The sequence below is a fragment of the Sceloporus occidentalis genome, unplaced genomic scaffold, assembly GCF_023333645.1.
Source record: "Sceloporus occidentalis isolate IW3139 unplaced genomic scaffold, rSceOcc1.0.p SCAF_1, whole genome shotgun sequence".
In the NCBI taxonomy this organism is placed as follows: domain Eukaryota; kingdom Metazoa; phylum Chordata; class Lepidosauria; order Squamata; family Phrynosomatidae; genus Sceloporus; species Sceloporus occidentalis.
Window position 1 is genome coordinate 264,974,457 of NW_028316981.1, and position 19,998 is coordinate 264,994,454.

Consider the following 19,998-nt stretch of genomic DNA (forward strand, 5'->3'; position numbering starts at 1 on the left):
GCGTCGTGCCTAGGCGCGGGGGGCAGTTGAGCCCCGAGGGGGCGTGGCTAGGGGCGCGAGGGCGGCCGTTGGGCTCAGGAGGGCGTGGCTAGGGGCACGAGGGCGGCCGTTGAGCTGGAGAGAGGCGTGGCTAGGGGCGCGAGGGCGGCCGTTGGGCTCGAGGGGGGCGTGGCTAGGCGTGCGAGGGCGGCCGGCGGCTGCGCGCTGACGGGATGGCTGTTGCTGCCGGAGTGGCCGCAGGAGCAGCAGCTGCGGCGGCCCCCGGTAGCAGCGGCCCCGGCGGCGGCGGCGGCGGCGGCGGCTTCGCGGCCCCGTCCCGGTCCCGTTGCGTGGGGCTGGAGCCGGCGTAAGATGGCGTCGCTGCGGGAAGGGGGCAGGTACGGCGTGTCCTGCGGCAGAGTCCCCCCAAGACCACCTGACGGTGCTGCATGTCAAGCTGACCGAGACCGCCTTCCGAGCGCTGGAGAGCTACCAGGCGAGCAAGGTGAGGCCGGAGGTGCGCGGCCTGGGGCGGGAAGACAGGCGCCAGCGAGCCCGGGGGCACTGAGCGGGGCTGGGGCGAAGGCAAGGGTCATGATGGGCCCACGGCCAGGGCCCCCTCCGAGCGAGGCTGGTGCGGAGGGAGAGAGAGGGCTCGCTCTTCTGCGCCTTTGAGACTCAGGGGAAGCCTGGCCCTGAGGAAGTCAAGGAAAGCTCCCGTAGGCACGGTCTCTCTTCCCGTGCGTCTCCCAGGGCTCCCTTCGAAGAGAGAGAGAGAGAGAGTGAGGGGGAGCGGACCCCAGCCCAAGCGCTCCAGCCCCCGTTCAGGTGGACGGCGCTTCTGGTCGGTGATTGCGGTTCTGTTTACGCTGCCCCGCTTTCGCCCAGCCCTTGAGCTCCCCCTGATTCGGGGAGACAGAGAGGGATGTGGGATACGAATAGGAAGGCCCTCTCTTCTCACTCCCTTTCGCTCCGCATGGAAAGAAAGAAAGAAAGAAAGAAAGAAAGAAAGAAAGAAAGGACGCTCCTCCTCCTCCTCCTCCGCCGACCGATCGCGTTGTTAGAGAAACTTTTGTGGGGTGGCTTCTACGGCGAGTGCCCCGGGGCTCCTTCGCCCGCCTCTCCTCCTTTCCTCCTCCTTCTTCTCCTTCTTCTTCCTCGGGGAGGAGCCTCTACACAAGAAAGCCCTTTTCTCCTGGCGCTGGTGCCAGCTAGTGCCTCCGGAGCTGGCCGTGACCGGAGCCAGCCCTTCCCGATTCTGCTGAGCTGTCATTTATTTATGGCCTCGGCGCTTCTTCTCCCTGGATCCTCTTTCCCTCCCTCCCTCCCTGCCTCCCTCCCTCGTGTGTGTCTCTGAGAGAGAGAGAGAGAGAGTCAACTTCTCGGCCCCTTGCCCCCCCCCCCCCTTGAAAGTTTCGAGTTGAGTTTTTTAGCCACAACGGCGACGATGACAGATTTATTGCACATCTTTATGCTCTTTTCAGGCTTGCTCTTGGGTCTCCGCACCCCTTTCTCCCCCCCCCCCCCCCGCCTGACAGTTGCCTTTCCATCCCTGACAGATCTTCTCTGAGAAAATGTTCTAAAAATCACAAAGATTGAGACATAAATTATGGTACGAATCTATATTAATCTATAAATGTAACCCCTCCCAATCAGTCCAACAAACAACACAATTCAAAACTTAGAAACCTTCATCAAACAACTTTCCTATTGCCATAGTCCTGTGAGGAACTGGGCTTTCTTTGTTTTTGGGGTTTTTTTCAAAGCCACCAGCTTTTCTTACAAAGATTTAGATCTAAATTACGATATAAATCTCTTTCCATAAGAATTAATATAGAGACCCCCCCCCCTTCAGCCCAATAAATAGGATTCACGACTTAGAAATCTGGATGGACTTGGCATTGCTAGCCTGCTGCCATAGTCCTGTCAGAAATTGCGATGGCCCTTCTTCCACATCATGTGCATTTATTTCAAAACAGATTTCCTCTTTCCCACCCTGAATCCTTTACCTTCCAAGGAACATTGCTTTCTCTTATGCCCATCCTTGGGAGAAGGGAGGGGGGAGGATTCCCTCCCTTTAAAATGCTTAAAAAGATAGGCTTGTGGGTGGGGGCAAAAAGTGTTTGAGAGTCCAGGAGAGAGCTTTGTGAGGGACCCTTTGCAAAGGTTTGGGGTTTAGGATAGGGGGGGGGGGTTAAAACCCATTTTCTTTATTTCTGCTTCCTTATGGAAACTCGAGGCTTAGCTTGTGTTTGTTCAAGCACATTAAAAGTGGCTGTGCCCTGTTCTGTCTCCCAGCAAAGAAGGATTAAAGCTCTAATTAGGCGGGGTCTTAATGCAGAATTTCAAATTAAATGCTGCTTCTCTTTCTTTTGACCTAAGCTCCTTTTGTTAATATGATTTTCTGTGCTGTTGTGAGAAATCTTGAAGAATGGTTGGTTTAAGGCAGCAGTCCTAAGAAGAAGAAAACATGCTGATCAAGCTCCCCCCCCCCCCCCTTTTCATTTTAAAATACTATATGTAGAGCAGCAGGTTTTTCTCCAAAAGGCTTTCCTTGAAAGGTTGGAGAAGCCAGGAACATACTCAGACCAGACAGAATTTAAATAACAGGTTGACAGACAGCAGACGCTCTCTCTCTCTCTCTCTCTCTTTCCCTAGTCACAGCATTGCTTCCCCTGCGCAGTTTTTCAAGCAGAAAGATGACTCAGGCATGGTTTTCCCAGAATTGTCCTCCAAATTGTGCCTTTTCTTATGACTAATGGTTGCTTTTCATAATAAGTGGGTAAAGCTAAAATAGAGTATTCTTTAGCGCATTTCCCTCTTCCAGTAGTTCTGGCTCAACTTTGCCTCTCCTTTAGCTGTTCAACATGGCATAGCCATTCTGCATTTTGTACTGCATAATTATGTAGTACATCAGCTCTTTTTCTTGTTAAACCTAGTGGAAACCATTACTTCTGCCAAAGAGACTAAGAAATCAACATGAAATTGTAGCTTTCCACTGCGTGTGGTTGTTGAAATTTGAAATTTTAGTTTTTGCTTGTGACATCTGATACTAGGATTGTATTCTGGTTGGGACAGTCTCAGACTCTGATGATTGCTGCTTTAAACATCCCTTGCTTTCCCTTCCCCTGCATTTTAATCCTTAGTGTGTGCTTGGTTTTTAAAAGATATAAATGTTGAGCCAAAATGTTTACCAAAGACAGTTGATCCCTAAACTTTAAACTCATTATCAGCAAAAGTTCTTTTTGTTGTTAACTGCCTTGGAGTCAACCCCGACTCATGGTAACCTTGTGAATGAAGCATCACCAAACCCCATGTCCTCCACTGTTCGGTTTAGGTCCTCCAGGCTCAGGCCTGTGACCTCCCTGGTTTATTCAGCCATCAAGCATATGGTCTTTATGTCTTTCTACTATTGTCTACCTTTCCTAGCATTATTGGCTTTCCTAATAAATCATGCCTTTTCATGACATGACCAAAGTATGACAGCCTCAGTTTCATCATCTTGGCTTCCAGGGAGATTTTACACACAGAGTTAAATGGAATGCAATTACAGCATTTAACAGAGGGGTTTTTTATTTACAATATTAAAGAGCTTGCTTCTGTAGCAATATTGCTTATTTTCTAGTAGAAAGTGATTAATGCTTTTGTTAAAGCTAAAAATGCTTATTTTTAAATAACTGCACATTGATTTTTAAGCTTTAAATAATATAAAGCATCCTATTTAATAGTACAGAGTAATGGTCTTTGACTGCAGTAATTGGAGAATATATTTTAAGCATATTTTATAGCATATAAAATATAAATTCTCCCTGCAAATAACTCAATTTTGAATGTTATCCTATAGTGCTATACGAATGAAGTTTTGATATATGTATGTCTGTCTGTCTGTAAGAGCATGCACACACACACACTTTTGATATAGCCTAAAATTAGTATCATTGTTACATGTTGTAGCATGATAATTTAAAGTATGTACAGACATCAGTTTAGAGCTTTTGAAGAGAAATGTATCTTAAAGGAAGGATAATTGTATTTCCTTAAGAAAATCAAATGTCATCAACTTGAAAGGAAAGGGTCATCTGGAAAGATGATTTAGAATCTAGAATATCATTAACTGTTCCATGGTTGCAATCCTTTTTACATTTGGCAACCAATTAAACAATTGTGTGAAAACTGCTGGAGCTTCCTTCTGAGCAAGCATGTTATTTATTTCACTTTAATTTATTTATTTTGCAAACAGTGTATGAGGCTGTGATGTAGTTTAAATTTAAAGTATCTCTACTTTATTGTGGGATGAACAATTACCTTAACTAAATGAGAAGCTTAAAATGTCCAGTCTAACTGCTGTTTTCCTTATGTCTTTGAATGCAAGATGTCCTTGAACGCAAAGTGAATTAAGCAAGGGAACTTGCACATTATTTGAACAGCTACTTATAGGGTTATAAAGCAGCTATGAAAAGTTACATATTTGTTTTGAAAGGGCTGGACTTTTAAGTTCCTACATTAGTAACCTGCATCAACTTTTTCATTGGGTATATTCCTAATTTCAACAGGAAAATATATTTAATCAAATAGAAGAATGAAAGATGCAGGGAATGATTTCTTTATGTTTGATAGAAATAGAGACTGACTTGTTACCATTGAAGTTAGAAATGCATGAATAACTTCCTGCAAATAAACAAATTAATGACCATGCTGACATTTGAGCTTTACATAAGTTATTGTTTGCTGTAGTTGCAGGGTTAAATATTTTTAGTACCTATGGCTTAGAATAAAGATGTACTTACAAAGACTTAGGTATTTGCCACAACAATAAAGTTCTGAGTTCCTCGGTATAGTACTTAATATGTACTGTATAAATGATTTAAGATGGAATTGGAAAAACTACCTCTGAGTATTCCTTGCCTAAGAAAACCCTATGAAATTCATGAGATTGCCATACATTGACAGGCGACTTGAAGGCACATCTCTCTCTCTCTCTCACACACACACACACATCTTTCCAGTGTTTATAGCCTTAAAATTAATGTCAGTAAGGACTGCTCACTGTGTAATAAATGAATCATTTATAAATACTGTAAAACCTTCTGGCAATCGTTTTATCACACCCCTTTCCCTCATTTCCTGGAGAAAGTGCTCTAGGCCCCTGCTGTCTCCCTTCACGTAAACCACTCCAGAGGCATGATTTGAATTGGAGGACAAGGTAATGTTATATCACACATACAGTAAAACTGTTTAAGGCACAGACTTACCTCATACCTTTTATATTATTTCATATAAGAAGCCTGTTATTTATTTTGGTTTACAATTTCTCAGAATTAAAAGGGACATTAATTTTTTTCCTTTAGTTTTAATAGTAAATTCAGTATATATTTCTGTGGCAAGGGGTTGTGCTTCCTTTGATCTAACTGATTTGTATTGCCTAACTGTACCAGACTTTCTGTCTTTCCATTCATGCTAGTTCTGCCACTATTCTAAATGAGACCTTCTCTTAAGGTTGACACCAGAACTAATACTGAAGGAATCTGGAGAGTGAAGACAAGGTGTTTATGTGGACATAAATAAGAACTTAGTGATTAGGGCAGGTATTTATAGTTGTTCTGGTTCTTCTTCTGGTAGATGTCTTGACTGGTCACTATATGGCATTTTCCAAATTTAATGATATTGTTCTGTGGGTTAGTTACCTTGTTGAGATGGTCTGGGGGTACATGCTATTGCAGGTGTGAAGGACTGGATGCTTCTTTGAGGGCCCAGAATAGACAGGTCAAAATAAGCGGCTGCTTTGGGGGCATGATTTTTACATGACACACACATACGCAAAGCAGCCCAAAGCCGCACCAACACCACACTCCGATCCTAAGGGAGCCCTGGTGACGCAGTGGTTAAATGCCGGTACTGCAGCCACTCAGTCACAGCCACAAGGTTGTAAGTCGACTAAGTCTGGCATTCTTCCGAGGTCACTAAAATGAGTACCCAGCTTGCTGGGGGCAATTAGCTTACATACTGTAAATCATTTAGAGACTGCTTAGTTCAGTATAAAGTGGTATAGCAATGTAGCTGCTATTGCTTTGGACTGGACCAAAACAGAGTCAAGATAATCTGGCTTCTGGTGGCGCGGCTTGAGTCCTGTGGCGCTGGCCCACTTTTTGTAGGGGGCTGTGCAGTTGCCATGGTCCCAGCCTGCTTGCAGTTGGAGCGACCTCATTGTCACTCCTTCTTGACCTTCTGCTGTGGACCTAGGATTGGTTTGAGAAGGTGATGTTGGGGAACTTCTTGTTCATCCCACAGGCTTTGTGGCTTCTTCAAGCTTGCATCTTATTTTAAAACCTATACCTTGTATTAAAACATATGCCTATACTAAAACCTACTCTTATATGGAAAAGTCATCCAGACATTTGGTGTACAGAGTCCTTAGTATATGGATGGCAATCAGTACTACCCATTTTTCCATCTATATTTCCCACAGCTACTCTGAAATTCTTGATAAGATATCTGGAGGCAAATTGGAATAAAGACATACAGTGTGCCCCCCGTTTTATGCGGGCGCACCATACGCAGCTTTCGGAATATGCTGAAAGCCGCGCTGTAAGAGCCCGCCATGCCCCCCAGAACTAATGCGGCATGTGCCTGTGGCGTGTGTGTGCCACCGCACCACTGCACGCTATGTTAATTCCTATGGGCCTTCAGCATACACTGATTTCCCCTTATGCGGAGGGTTCCGGAATAGATCCCCATGTAAGGTGAGGGCACACTGTACAGGCTCAAAAGGTATCTGTTTAGTAACTGTAGACTTGAATCGATTGACTCTGACTCAAATTGGACTAAAGTCACTTTAGTGACTTGACTTGGACTCGACTCAGCAATAAATGACAGACTTGCTAGCATCATTCACTTTGAGCAGCAAGCAAGACCCCTGTCCCAGAGCACAGGGCATGTTTCTTGGAGGGGAAGAGCAAATGTATTAGGCAGTGGAGTTGTGGTAGAAAGATCCTAAAACTTTGAAAAGCTGTAGAAGACTCCTCTGACAGTGGAGACAGGTTGTCAGGCAGACCTCAACCCCAACCTGAAGCCCTTTGTTTAAAATGCTTGCTGTTCTCCTCAAAGAAACTCATCCCACCACCTTATATGAGGATGCATTTTCCCTAAAGGACCAATTACACAGCCTAAAAGTTATCCTAAATTCAGCACTATAGTTGAAATGTCAAGTAGGAATCAGTGGATAAGAGTATCCGATACCAGCTAGACATTGCCTCTGTTACTCATGCACTGGTCACATCTAGACTACATACTGTCACACACTTTGCTAGAGATTCCTTTGAAAAAGATTCAGGAATTTAACATATTCAGAACTTGGTTGCCAGGATATTGGTGATATTGGCTATGCTGACTATGGCTGGTTATAGTTAATACTGTAACATCTGGATGGATATGTGTTGTCCACCCCAGAGCCAACAATCAAGACATGACAGGGATCCTGAACTAGTAGTAATGGTTACTGATATATATATATATATATATATATATATATATATACACATTTAAAGTTTATATATAAAGTTTTTTTAAAGGTCTAAATGGTTTGGGGCCAGGGTACAAATGATTAATTCACTACATTGGTATGAACTTCCCAGAGTGTATTTTCCAAAGACCCTGTTTGTAGGCCTGCCTTTACATTCTGTTTTGTGATGGAAATGATAGACTAGGTTTCTTTAATGGTACATCTAAAAATATACCAGGAGCTTTTCAAAAGATAATACAGATAGGCCTCTGCCCAAAGCAGCTTACAATCCAAAAATAAAAAGGCAGCAGAGAGCAGAAAAATAGAAGAAACAGAGGAAGAGAATAATCATATGAGATTAAAGGAATGCTTTTTGTTTGTTGATCTGAATTTTTATACTTCTGACAAATGCAATTTATTTTGTAGACTTCCACAAAACCCTTCAGTTCAGTATTTCTAGATGGTTTATATTAACACAATTAAAAAGAGAATAAAACTATTTAAACTCTAGTGCTGAACCACCACCACCCACAGTAATTGAGTTGTGCCTGGTTTAAAATGCACATTTTGTTTTGCATATTTGAAATATTTGCCCCTAATTGCATATTCTGTGCACCTGAACTTTTTCATCTGGAACTGATGGATAATCAACTAGAAAAGGCTTATGGAAGAATTCTTCAATATAAGATCACAACAGCAAGATTATTATAACCTCAGAAATGGCAGAGTAGCATACTGCCTACTAAAGAAGAATGATTCTTAAAAGTGAATTAATTTCCAGAGACAAATAAATAGTCTATTTTGATTAGAGAAATGTTATTGGTAACCTTTATGGATTGGAAATCATTGATTGACTTTTTGAGGAATAAAGAAGGTGTTAAGATGACCATTGGTTTCGAAAATTAATATGAGTTAAACCGATAGGTGAGGTGTAACAACTATTCTTTAGAGAGTGAACTAAGATTTTAGGGAATGCCATATACCTGCAGAAAATATAGTTGGAAGCCATTCTTTGTTAGACCATGTAGGAGTAGAGTTTGGTAGGTTTTTGTTGTTTTCCTTGTGCGTTTTGGTTTGTAGTATGCTAAGTTATATTTTAATTTGTGTGTTTTTTATGTTCTAGTTAAAATATTAGTATTTAATAAAAATGATTTTTAAAAATAAAATATTTGCCTCTATGTGCATAGTTGGACAATATAAGCCAAGATCTGTATTTTAAAAAACAACACTTCTGGGATGATGTTTGTTTTTTCTTAGAATCAAGAATACACTCAAGCATCTAATCAACTCACTATGTAATGAACTCTTGAAACATCAAGTATAATTTCTGTTTGTGTTCTGAATTGGATTAAAAGGAATGACTCAAATCTGAGAACTCTACATGGGACCATATTTAAAATATATTCTATTTAGCAATTACTTCAATATGATTACCGTATATACTCAACTATAAGTCAAGAAATTTATGTCCCAAAAGTGACCATAAAATGCTGGGTCAACTTATATATGGCTCAGTACACTAATACTGCTTGGAAAGGTCGTTAAATAAGCACTGCCATGATGCCCAACTCTTCCCCACTCTTCGTGCCTCGATGCAGGAGTATGTGTGTTTCTGTGTGTGAAAGTGTTTCCCAATCCGATTTTAAAGCCTTCTCTTCCCATCCAAGAAACACCCCTTTTAATGCCACTTCATTACCTTTCCAATTCAATTTTAAAGCCTTCTTTTTCCCTTCAAAGAAGCACCCCTTTTAACTCAACTCCCTTTCCTCCCTAATCTGATTTTCAAACCTTCTCCTCCAGAACCTGGGAAGTGGTGTCAGGTGGTCAGGCGAGGTCCAGAGAGGCAGGGACGGAAGTGGTATTTTCCCCTTTCCATCCTTTGTTATAGCTCCCTAAGTTTTATCCTCCACTTATCCATGGGTCATATCAAAATCCATGACTTTTACCCTGAAATCTTCCCTCGACGTATACATGAGTTTGACTTGTACATGAGTATATACAGTAATCTTAATTTTATTGATATACTTCTGCATTTATCTAATTAATATCTTGCCTTTCTCTCAATGTGGGACCTAAAGCAGCTTAAAATTCAAGTTAAAATCCAAATTTGATTTTCAAGCCATCTCTTCCCATCAAAAAAAGCATATAGATAGTACAAAAATGTAAAAAACCCACATCATATTAAAATATTAATTTAAAACACACTCCAGTTAAAAGACCTTCTTCAGCACTGAGTTAGCACTCAAAGGTCTAGATCAGTGGTTCCCAAACTTTGCTCCTCCAGATTTTTGGACTTCAACTCCCAGAAGCCTCAGCCCTCTTAGCTAATGGCCTAGGATTCTGGAAGCCGAAGTCCAAAATCCCTGGAAGGCCAGAGTTTGGGAACCACTGGATAAACACAAATGTCTTCAACTGGTGGGCAAAGAAAGCAGATAGTGGGGCAACTTGTGGAAAGGCATTCCACAGCCTGGATGCTGCCATCAAGAAGTTTTTGTTTTATTTTTTAAAAAATGCTGTGGTGTTATCCCTGAACTCAAAAACTAACTGCCATAGCTATTGCTAATTTTTTGCTTGTAAAATACAGTTGGCCCTCGTTTCCATGGAATTTTTATCCGCGAATTCAACCAACCATGGCTTCAAAAATGTTCAAAAATAATATAAATTCCAAAAAACCCCAACATTTTCCCCATTTTATTGCCATTGTATTTAATGAAACTTGAGCCCGGGCTGTCTGTGTGTGTTGGAACTAAACACCAGTGGTTCACAAGGGCCCACTATATATTATTTCTCAGTTTCTTCTGTACCAGCACTCTGTCAGGGAGGAAAGCCCTGGTATTAATATAATTCTAGTTATGTACTTAATTAGGACTTAGGTCATAGCAGTGTGTGTGTATGTGTGTGTGTATAATGTTATAGGGCCGGTACATACCGTCAGGATGTGACTCCTGGCGACGATAGCAGGGCTTGGGAGCATGCACCAATGGCACGCTCCCAAGCCCTGCTACGTGCGGACGGCGCCATTACTGAGTGGCACCACCCAATGTCGCTGACAGGAAGCAGCATCGTAAGGGCTGCAACGCAGCCCTTACGATGTTGCCAAAAAGAAGCCTCTCTAGGCGGCTTTTTTTACATTGCAGGTGCATCGCACTGTATGGGTGCTGTGGCGCAGCTGCACAGTGCAAAGGGCTGGCGTTTCCCTGCTGGTCTGTACCGGGCCATAGTCTGCTTAATCCTACCTAGACATTTGGGAAAGTCAATACATATAATACATATACAATACCCCTTTAAAATAGCCAGAAAATCCAGTCATTAGAATCTCCATGTATTCCCTGCCAAAAAACCCCTCTATTGTCTTCATACAATCCTAAGCTTATTGCTTTAGGAAAAGGATGTGTTATTGTTTTATTTGTCCATGATAGAAATGGTTTAAGTGTCCTTTTCCCAGCAGAGAAGGAGCCGAGCCTCCTTGATATTGGGTAACTCCGCCTCTATGGCACCTGATAGGCAGGGAGATAAAAAACAAAGGCCAGGGGCCCCGCCCCACCTCCATGGGTGGAGTGACCCCTTGCAACCCCAGTCTTCTTCCTGCCTTGCTCCTGCTAGGACGCATCTTCTTCAGCTCCAAGCCTTGTGCCTTTTAGATTGTTTTTCCTTGGCTCTCCTGGCTCGCCTGGCTCCTTCCTCTCACATTCAGAGACTTCTCAAGGGAGTGTCCAACAGATCGCCCCCTACGAAACACTGTTTCCCTTCATGGGACCTGCACAAGGTCCTAAAGGCGTTGACAATTGGTCCCTTCGAACCGTTGAGAGAGGCTTCTCTCAAATTCCTCACCTTCAAGACATTGATCCTCACGGCCATAACGTTGGCGCGCCGTGTTTCTGAGCTAGGGGCGCTGTCCGTCAGAAAAGAACTGTGCATTTTTAGACCAGATTCAGTCATTCTCCGTCCGGACCCGACTTTCATTCCCAAGGTTAATTCAATCTTCCACTCTTCTCAGGACATCATCCTCCCTTCCTTCTGCCCTCGACCATCCGAGGAATTAGAAAGGATTTGACACACCCTGGACGTGCGCAGGGCCATCAAAATCTACCTAAAGAGAACTGCGAGTTTTAGAAAGTCAGAGGCACTGTTCGTTTCCTTCCATTCAAGGTCCCAAGGTAAAAAGGTGTCGGTATCGACTCTTTCAAGGTGGATCAGAGAGTGCATCAGTGCCTGCTACAAGGCCCTAGATCTGGTGCCGCCGGAGGGCGTCACCGCCCACTCCACTAGAAGCGCGGCTACCTCAGCAGCCCTGATCACAAATGCTACCCTGGCCGAGACCTGCAGAGCGGCCACGTGGAAGTCCCCCTCCACGTTCATAAGACACTACAAGCTTGATATTTTTCAGTCAGCCGAAGCAGCCTTTGGCCGCAGGGTGCTCCAACAGATCGTCCCTGGTTTGTCCACAGGATCAGCAGACCCTCTCTGATTGGGAGTTGGCTGTTGTAAATCCCAATATCAAGGAGGCTCGGCTCCTTCTCTGCTGGGAAATGGAACGTGGGTTCTTACCTGATTACGTCCCTTTCCAGCAGAGAAGGTCCGAGCATCCTTCTCCACCCGGTTTTTCTGCTGATACTCGCGGACAATACCTCAGACAACATCTTGGACATTTGTCGTTGTCCCAGTTTGAAGTTCAATCTAGACTTTAAAGATAGATTAAGAGGTTCCTATGAACTGGTTTTCAATACCGTGCTGGTCATTGACTGAGGTTGTAAGGGGTCACTCTTCCCATGGAGGCAGGGCGGGGTCCCTGGCCTTTGTTTTTTATCTCCCTGCCTACCAGGTGCCATAGAGGCGGAGTTACGCCCAAAGCGCAAAATTTAAACAAGGTATTTCTCCTTGATTTTTCTCCTCTCTCACTGCATGGACAACCTCACATAGCTCTTAACATACCGGAAGGACTGTGTAGTGGGCAGGGGGGTTGTGGTAGAGAGGAGGTGTGAGAAATTTCTGTTGTGTAAGATTTCTCGCACTTCTTCTTCGTGGTCTCTGCGAATCATACAAATGGGTTTTACTGCGCCTGCGCAGTGCTGCTCGGAACCTTCTGGAATCACTGGGCAGAGTTAACTCTGCAACATATTGAAACTTTTTGGCGGTAACTCCGCCCACCCGTTATAAGGCCCCTGCCTTCCCGCTCTTTTCCCCAGTTCCTTTTTTCCGCCGCGCTCGCTGCTCCTAGGAACTTTCGCTTGCTCTTGGAATCACTCTCGTTTTTTGACTTTCGGACTGTTTTCGACTATTCTCTCTCTCCCGCCCCTGGTAACTCGGACATTTGGACTGTTTGACTTCGGCTTTGGATCTCCCTTTGATTCGCGAGATGTCTCCCCCTTTTAAGAAATGTGACATCTGCAGCGGAAAGGTTCCTGTCCAGGACCCCCATTCCTCTTGCCTCTTCTGCCTGGGCCGGGACCACGACCCTAGGGTCTGCAGCCTCTGTAAGTCCATGTCCTCCCAAGCCCGTAAAAATCGGGAGTCGCGGCTTACGTCTGCTATTGCCCAGGGCAAGATCAGGGAAGGGGACCCTCACCCGGCGTCAGCTCCTTCTGCCTCGGCTCCACCTGCCCAGGCGCGCAGCGGCCCTTCCAGCGCTCCTCCTTCTACTTCTTTGGGGCAGGACAAGGGGAGTTCAGACTCTTCTCGCCAGCCGGCCCGGGATGCCGCCCCCAAACCCCTAAAACATTCCCGCACATCGGGGTCAGTCGGGCAGGAAACGGCTACCGGCCGTACGGAAGGAGTTCCATCTGAGACACCGGGAACGTCCCGGGCGGCTCCGGAGAAAAAGAGGTCCAAGTCCAAGCCTGGTTCGGACCCCACTCCGAGGAACACCGCCTCCGAGGAACCCTCGGGCTCGAGGGATTCCGTTGCCCGTACCGAAGAGCGAGCTGGTCGGACGGCTACTATATCGGAGTCCCCGATCCAGTTTTTCCCTCCGGATGCACCGCCTCGTCACAAGTCAGCCAAGAAGAGGCAGTCTTCAGCACCGGAGGCGACCTCATCCTCTTCGGCTAAGAGGTCCAAGTCGACCTCCAAGACTAGCTCCCATAAGGGCTCACCTTCCAAGAGGCGCTCGGACGATGCTTCCCTCCCTCGCAAACCGCACCGGGAGTCCCGCCGTGACCGCCCGCGTCCCGACTCTCCGGGACGGGCCGACCCTCTGGCCACGCCTATGGTGGACAATCGTTCTCCCACGGGAAGCCTTCACCAGTCGACTGCTAGTCGCCTTCGGGACACCGCTGCCCAGACCGTGCCAGCTCAGACCCAGTCGGCTACAACGCTCCCTTTCCTCCTGTCGGACGACGAGGAGGTAGCTGATCAGCCACCAAGGTCTCCTTCTCCAGTTTTGCTGGCTCCACGCTCTCCGACTGATCCTCAGTATTATTACGACTCGGAGACGGACCAATTCTTTCTCCCGGTCCCTAAGGAGGTGGCCCTCTCCAAATCCTCCCGAGGTCGGGACCGTCCCCGGGATTTGGACCAACCTCGCGACCAAGTGTCTCGTCGTCGCGAACTTCCTGACCGACCAGGCCCATCGACAGCGGCTCCATCCCGGCGTGTGGACAGGCCTGTCGAGCACCCCAGACCTTATGCCGCGGTGGACTTGGCTGTTTCTGACTCCGAACCCGAGCCTGTGGATTCGGAATACTCTTCGGGAGACGACGACCCGGCCCGGAGCTCTCCACAGCTCTTGCACCACCCAGAGACGGCCTCTCCTACAGATGATGTCAGGTCGTTCCTCGAGCATGTGATCAAAATGTCCAGGGCTCTGGACATTGATCTCCAATATCCCGAGGAAGAGGCCAGGGACCCCCTTGAACGCAGGGTTCGCAGCAGGGCCCACTCTACACCTCTGGTTCCCTTTATGCCGTCCCTGGAAGCCCTGGTCAGACGCTCGTGGGACTGCCCCTCCTCCCTGGTGGGGCCACCGCGCAAGATCGAATCCCTTTACAAGGTTTCTGCTCCAACGGCTCCGTGGCTGACCTCCCACCCTCGGCAGAATTCTGCCATTGTCGAAGGTGCTCAGCAAACTGCGACCCAACGGCAAGCTGCTGTGCCGTTTGATAAGGAGGCTAAGAAGGTCGATGCCTTGGCCAGGAAGGCATACGCGGCTGCAGCACTGGCGGTTAAGGCAACCAACTACACCGCGTGTATGGGTGCATATATTCAGACCCTTATGGAAGGCATCTCCCCCATCGTGCCCGACGTTCCGGATGAAGCCCAGCGAACCCTCACTGAGATTAGGGATGAGACCCATTCTATCGGCGCATGGCTCATCACTGCTTCCAGGAACGTCGTGGAGTGCTCGGGCAGGGCCATGGCAGCTTCCCTCGCCCTGAGGAGGCACGCTTGGTTGCGGGGTTCGGACCTAAACGCCAACGTGAGGTCTACGATCGAGGACATGCCCATAGATGATTCGGGCCTCTTCCATGCTGAGACGGATGACAGACTAAACCGGAAGTTTAGACTGAAGGCAGCGGCGAGGAAGCACGGTATGTCTGCCCCCACCCCTGCTCCGTTCCGTAGGAGGTTCCGCCCTTGGCAACAGCAGCAAGGCCAATTCAGCAGGTCCTCCTACCAGGACCGGCAGTTCCAACAGCAGGGCTCTCAACGCCAGAGATACCCTTCCCAGTCTCCGTCATCCTCTGGTCGTCGCAACCAGCCTTCTCGGTACCGCAAGAACCGGCGGCAGGACCCTGATCAGTCCAAAAAGAGGGCATGAGACCTTACCGCGCACTTCGCCTCCCCCAGATGCTTTTTGGACATTCTTAGGCCCTTTACCAACGTATGGGCCTCCATTTCTTCCGACTCTTGGGTGCTAAACATCGTCCGCAGGGGCTATACCCTTGAGTTCGAAGAGCTCCCGACCACCGGGGCTTTCATTTCTACCCCACCCTCGGACACCCTTCTCGACGAAGTGCGCGCCTTACTGGACAAAGGGGCTATTTCCCCCCTAGCCCCCGATTCCTTCCATGCGGCCTTCTTCTCCAGGTACTTCACGGTACCGAAGTCCGATGGGGGCATTAGACCAATTCTGGACTTGAGAGATTTGAACCTCTTCCTCCAATACCGCCGTTTTCGTATGGTAACTTTAGCCTCCATTTTGCCTCTCCTACACCAGGGCCTATGGTTCGCGACGATCGATTTGAAGGACGCCTACTTCCACATCGGAATTCGGGAGTCCCACAGGAGGTTCCTCGCCTTCGCCGTCGGCTCCGACGCCTTCCATTACAATGTCCTTCCATTCGGTCTGGCCACAGCTCCACGGGTCTTCACAAAGTGCATGGCCCCGGTGGTAGCTTATCTCCACCAAAAGGGTTACAGAGTCTTCCCTTATTTAGACGACTGGCTGTTTGTCGCGGACTCCCAGCAGGACCTTCAGGACGCAATTTCATTCGCAATCCGACTGCTGGACTCTCTCGGACTGGTAATCAACAGAGAAAAATCTCACTTCACCCCGTCCAGGCAGATCAAATTCATCGGAGCCATCCTCGACTCCGAAAGATGCTCCGCCTTTCTTCCACCAGACCGGTTCCAAGCACTGGTAACATCACTCAGCCCCTGCATATCTCACAGAAGAGTCAGAGCCAGGGACGTCCAGATCGCCCTAGGACACATGGCGTCCACGACCTTTGTGACACCGTGGTCGAGACTCCGCCTACGTCCGCTCCAGGCTTGGTTTCTCTCCGTCTTCTCTCCGATAGAGGATTCCCCGACCAGATGGTTAACGGTACCGAGACCGGTAGCCGCCTCTCTGGGTTGGTGGCTAGACGAACACAACGTGTGCGCCGGGATGCCCTTCCACCAGCCGCAGTCAGAGGTCACGCTGACAACCGACGCATCCCTAGAGGGTTGGGGCGCCCACCTCCTCGACTTAGTCGTAAAGGACAGGTGGTCGGACTCGGACAGCCTTCTTCACATCAATGCCCTCGAGATGCTTGCAGTCGAAAAGGCTCTGAGGGCCTTCGAACCCGCTGTGACAGGCAAGGTGGTGCTTTTGAAGACAGACAACACCACTGTGATGTATTACATCAACAAACAGGGTGGCACCAAGTCAAGCACTCTCCTCGAGATGACCCTCCGCATCTGGGATTGGTGCATTCGGAGACAGGTTCTTCTTCAAGCAATCCACCTGCCGGGAGAGGACAACGACTTGGCAGACCGCCTGAGCAGATCGTCCTCGGTATGCCACGAGTGGAGGCTCCATCCAGAAACGGTCGGCGCCTTGTTCGACAGGTGGGGAACCCCCCAGATCGACATCTTCGCGACCGCTTGGAACAGCCATTGTCCCCAGTTCTGCTCCAGGAGGCCAATGACCGGATCCCTCGGAGACGCATTCGCCTTCCTGTGGACGGAGGAGTTCCTTTATGCCTTTCCCCCTTTTCCTCTGATCATCAGGGTGGTCTCCAAGATGATGTTAGACCACACGGACGCGATCTTGATCACGCCGTGGTGGCCGAGACAGCCCTGGTTCGCATCCCTTCTACATCTTTCCAGGAGGTGCTTTCTTCGTCTCGAACCTCGCCGGGACCTGCTGTCGATCCGGGACGGACGGATCCTCCATCCGGACATCGACAGCCTACCGCTGGTGGCTTGGAGAATCCTACCCTGACCGCCCTCCCTGACGCCGTGAAGTCGGTGATCCTGGCCGCGAGGAAACCTTCTACTCAGCGTTCCTATGCCTTTAAATGGAGGAGATTTTGCCTCTTCCTTGAACAAAAGGGCTTATCTCCGGCACAGGTGTCCACTCCAGTGGTACTGGAGTTTTTGATGGCACTTTTGGATGGGGGGCTTTCCCTCGCATCCATCAAATGTTATCTCTCTGCCATCTCCACAAAATATCAGTTCGGGGGGAGGGTGTCTTTTTTCAAGGACCCCTTGGTGAAGGGGTTCCTGAAGGGTTGTGCCAACCTTTATCCTCCTGCCTCGATACCAACACCGGCTTGGAGCTTGGAGTCGGTACTGTCTGCCCTCCAATCCAAGCCCTTTGAACCGATGGCCACAGCGGACTTGAGACTATTGACTTGGAAAACCGCCTTTCTTGTGGCCATCACCTCTGCCCGCCGTGCGGGTGAACTCTGTGCCTTACGGAGGGACCAGCCCTTTCTGAGATTTCACAGGGACAAGGTAGTTCTCCGTACGGACATTACCTTCTTGCCTAAGGTAGTGTCCGCTTTTCACATGTGCCAGGACATTGTACTGCCTACCCTCGCGTCGAACCCGACGTCAGAGGAGGAGCGGCGTCTGCACTCTCTTGATGTCAGGAGAGCACTGGCATTCTACCTGGACAGAACTGCTGCCTTCAGTCGGTCCGAGAGACTCTTCCAGTGCTACTCGGTACCGAAGCGAGGGTTGCCTGTGTCTGCACAAAGGTTGTCCAAATGGGTGGCTGGTACCATCCATCTCTGCTATGAGCTGTTGGGCAAACCTCTCCCTGGCAGGGTTCGGTCCCATTCCACGAGGTCAGTGGCAGCATCCTCTGCATTTTTGTCAGGGATCCCCCTCGAGGATGTCTGTAAGGCCGCTGTATGGTCCCAACCTCTGACTTTTATAAAACATTACAGGTTGGACACCAGAGCCATCCGAGACGCAGCATTCGGGAGGGCTGTGTTGGTTTCGGGGTTACATTAATTGCACTACTGATGGTTGTGTTTCAGCACTTATGTACATATGTTACGGTGTCAATTTGTTGAATGATAATTTGCACAATTTTCATGGACTGGTCTTGCACGACCTCTTGTTCCCTTCTCAGGTTTAGCAATGTTATTGCTATGTTTGATCTGTGCATCTACAAAAGACTGACTCCCTTTATGGTTCAAGGTGTTTATTGTAATAAATATACCTTTGGTTTACCATAGCTATGGTCTCAGGACACTCCCTCCGCCGCATACCTAAGCTTGTCAGTCTAACCCATTTGTATGATTCGCAGAGACCACGAAGAAGAAGGACAGGTTGCTCACCTGTAACAGTATTTCTTCGAGTGGTCATCTGCGAATACATACAAATCCCACCCGTCCGTCCCCTCAGTGTCCTGCTCTGATTGGCTCTCCAACGCCTTGCTTGGCGGAAAAATTGCGGAACTGGGGAAAAGAGCGGGAAGGCAGGGGCCTTATAACGGGTGGGCGGAGTTACCGCCAAAAAGTTTCAATATGTTGCAGAGTTAACTCTGCCCAGTGATTCCAGAAGGTTCCGAGCAGCACTGCGCAGGCGCAGTAAAACCCATTTGTATGTATTCGCAGATGACCACTCGAAGAAATACTGTTACAGGTGAGCAACCTGTCCTTTCACTATTCTGGGTACAACCCACTATGTTTAACACAAAATACATTACCAGAGCAATCCTGAATTCCATGAAAGTTTATTGTGGGAAAATAAGCTTCCTTTATCTCTTTCTTCCATTATGTTTGCTCTAGTGGCAGGGTTGAGAAGGAGTGTGATGAGATGGATTGCCAAAAGGCTGGGAAGGGTCGGAGAGGAGGAGGAACAGGCGCTCGCCGCTTCCTGCTCTCCCAATGGCATTCCCAGACTTCAGCTGCCTCCGAAGAGGTAGCTGGAAGCCGGGAAGGGTCTTGAAGGAGGGGGAACAGGCCCCCACGTCCTCCTCCTCCCCCTCCTGCATGCCGGGCGAAATGGTGCCGCGTGCCATCTCTGGCACACGTGCCATAGGTTTGCCATCACAGCCAAACCCAGTTTAAAGCTTAACCGCTGTTTATTCAGATGTAATTCTGGACAGCAGTTTATTGAGAATGCAAGGAAATGTTTCCCATGTCACAATTGTTATTTGCTAGGGACAGAAATACTTGAGTCTAATGGTCATGTACCAAATGCTGAGCAGTGCTTGAATATTATATCTGAACCAAGCAGTAGAAGATTGAAGTGTTGTGATGTATCACAGGGTGAATATTATTTTAACGAAATGTTGAAATATATTGTTTGTGAAGTGGGGATAATATACCTTCTAACTTAGGAGTTCAGAAGGGAAGAAATGCTAGTGTGTAAGTAGAAATTTTCTTTTCAAAAGTTATTATTAAAAAATTACTGTGCTCTCTGTATCCACAAATTAAACCATCCATGGCTTGAAAATATCTTCTCCCCCCAAAATCCAAAAGGCAAACCTTGATTTTGCCATTTTATATAAGGGACAACATTTTACTGCGTCATTGTATGCAATGGTATATGTGCATCCACAGAATTTGGTATCCACTGCGTCCTGGAACCAAACCCAGCAGATGCCAAGGGCCCACTGTTTATGACCTCTCAAAACACCAGTGTTCCCAAGGCATTTACAGTAAATAAAAACACATAAAACAAATAAAAGTATGCTTTAAAAGCAATCTAAAACAACTTTTAAGAACATGCTTATATAAAACAATAACAAAATCCACCCTGTAATTAATAAATTACCGGCAACTGAGGTTGAAGAAAGTTCCATTTCCAGTGCACCCTCCCCTTATGCGGGGATCCGTTCCGGATCCCTCCGCATAAGG

The 19,998-nt window shown here is 47.4% G+C and overlaps 1 protein-coding gene across 1 annotated transcript in view; it reads left to right on the forward strand.

Moving 5' to 3' along the window:
• Positions 1-226: 226 nt before the first annotated feature.
• ELL2 (elongation factor for RNA polymerase II 2) overlaps positions 227-19,998 on the forward strand; it is a 57,675-nt gene continuing 37,903 nt past the window's right edge. Inside the window, 2 exon segments of the mRNA XM_089492914.1 lie at positions 227-402; positions 404-484. Coding sequence (XP_089349040.1) covers positions 352-402; positions 404-484 — 132 coding nt within the window. The 5' untranslated portion in view covers positions 227-351.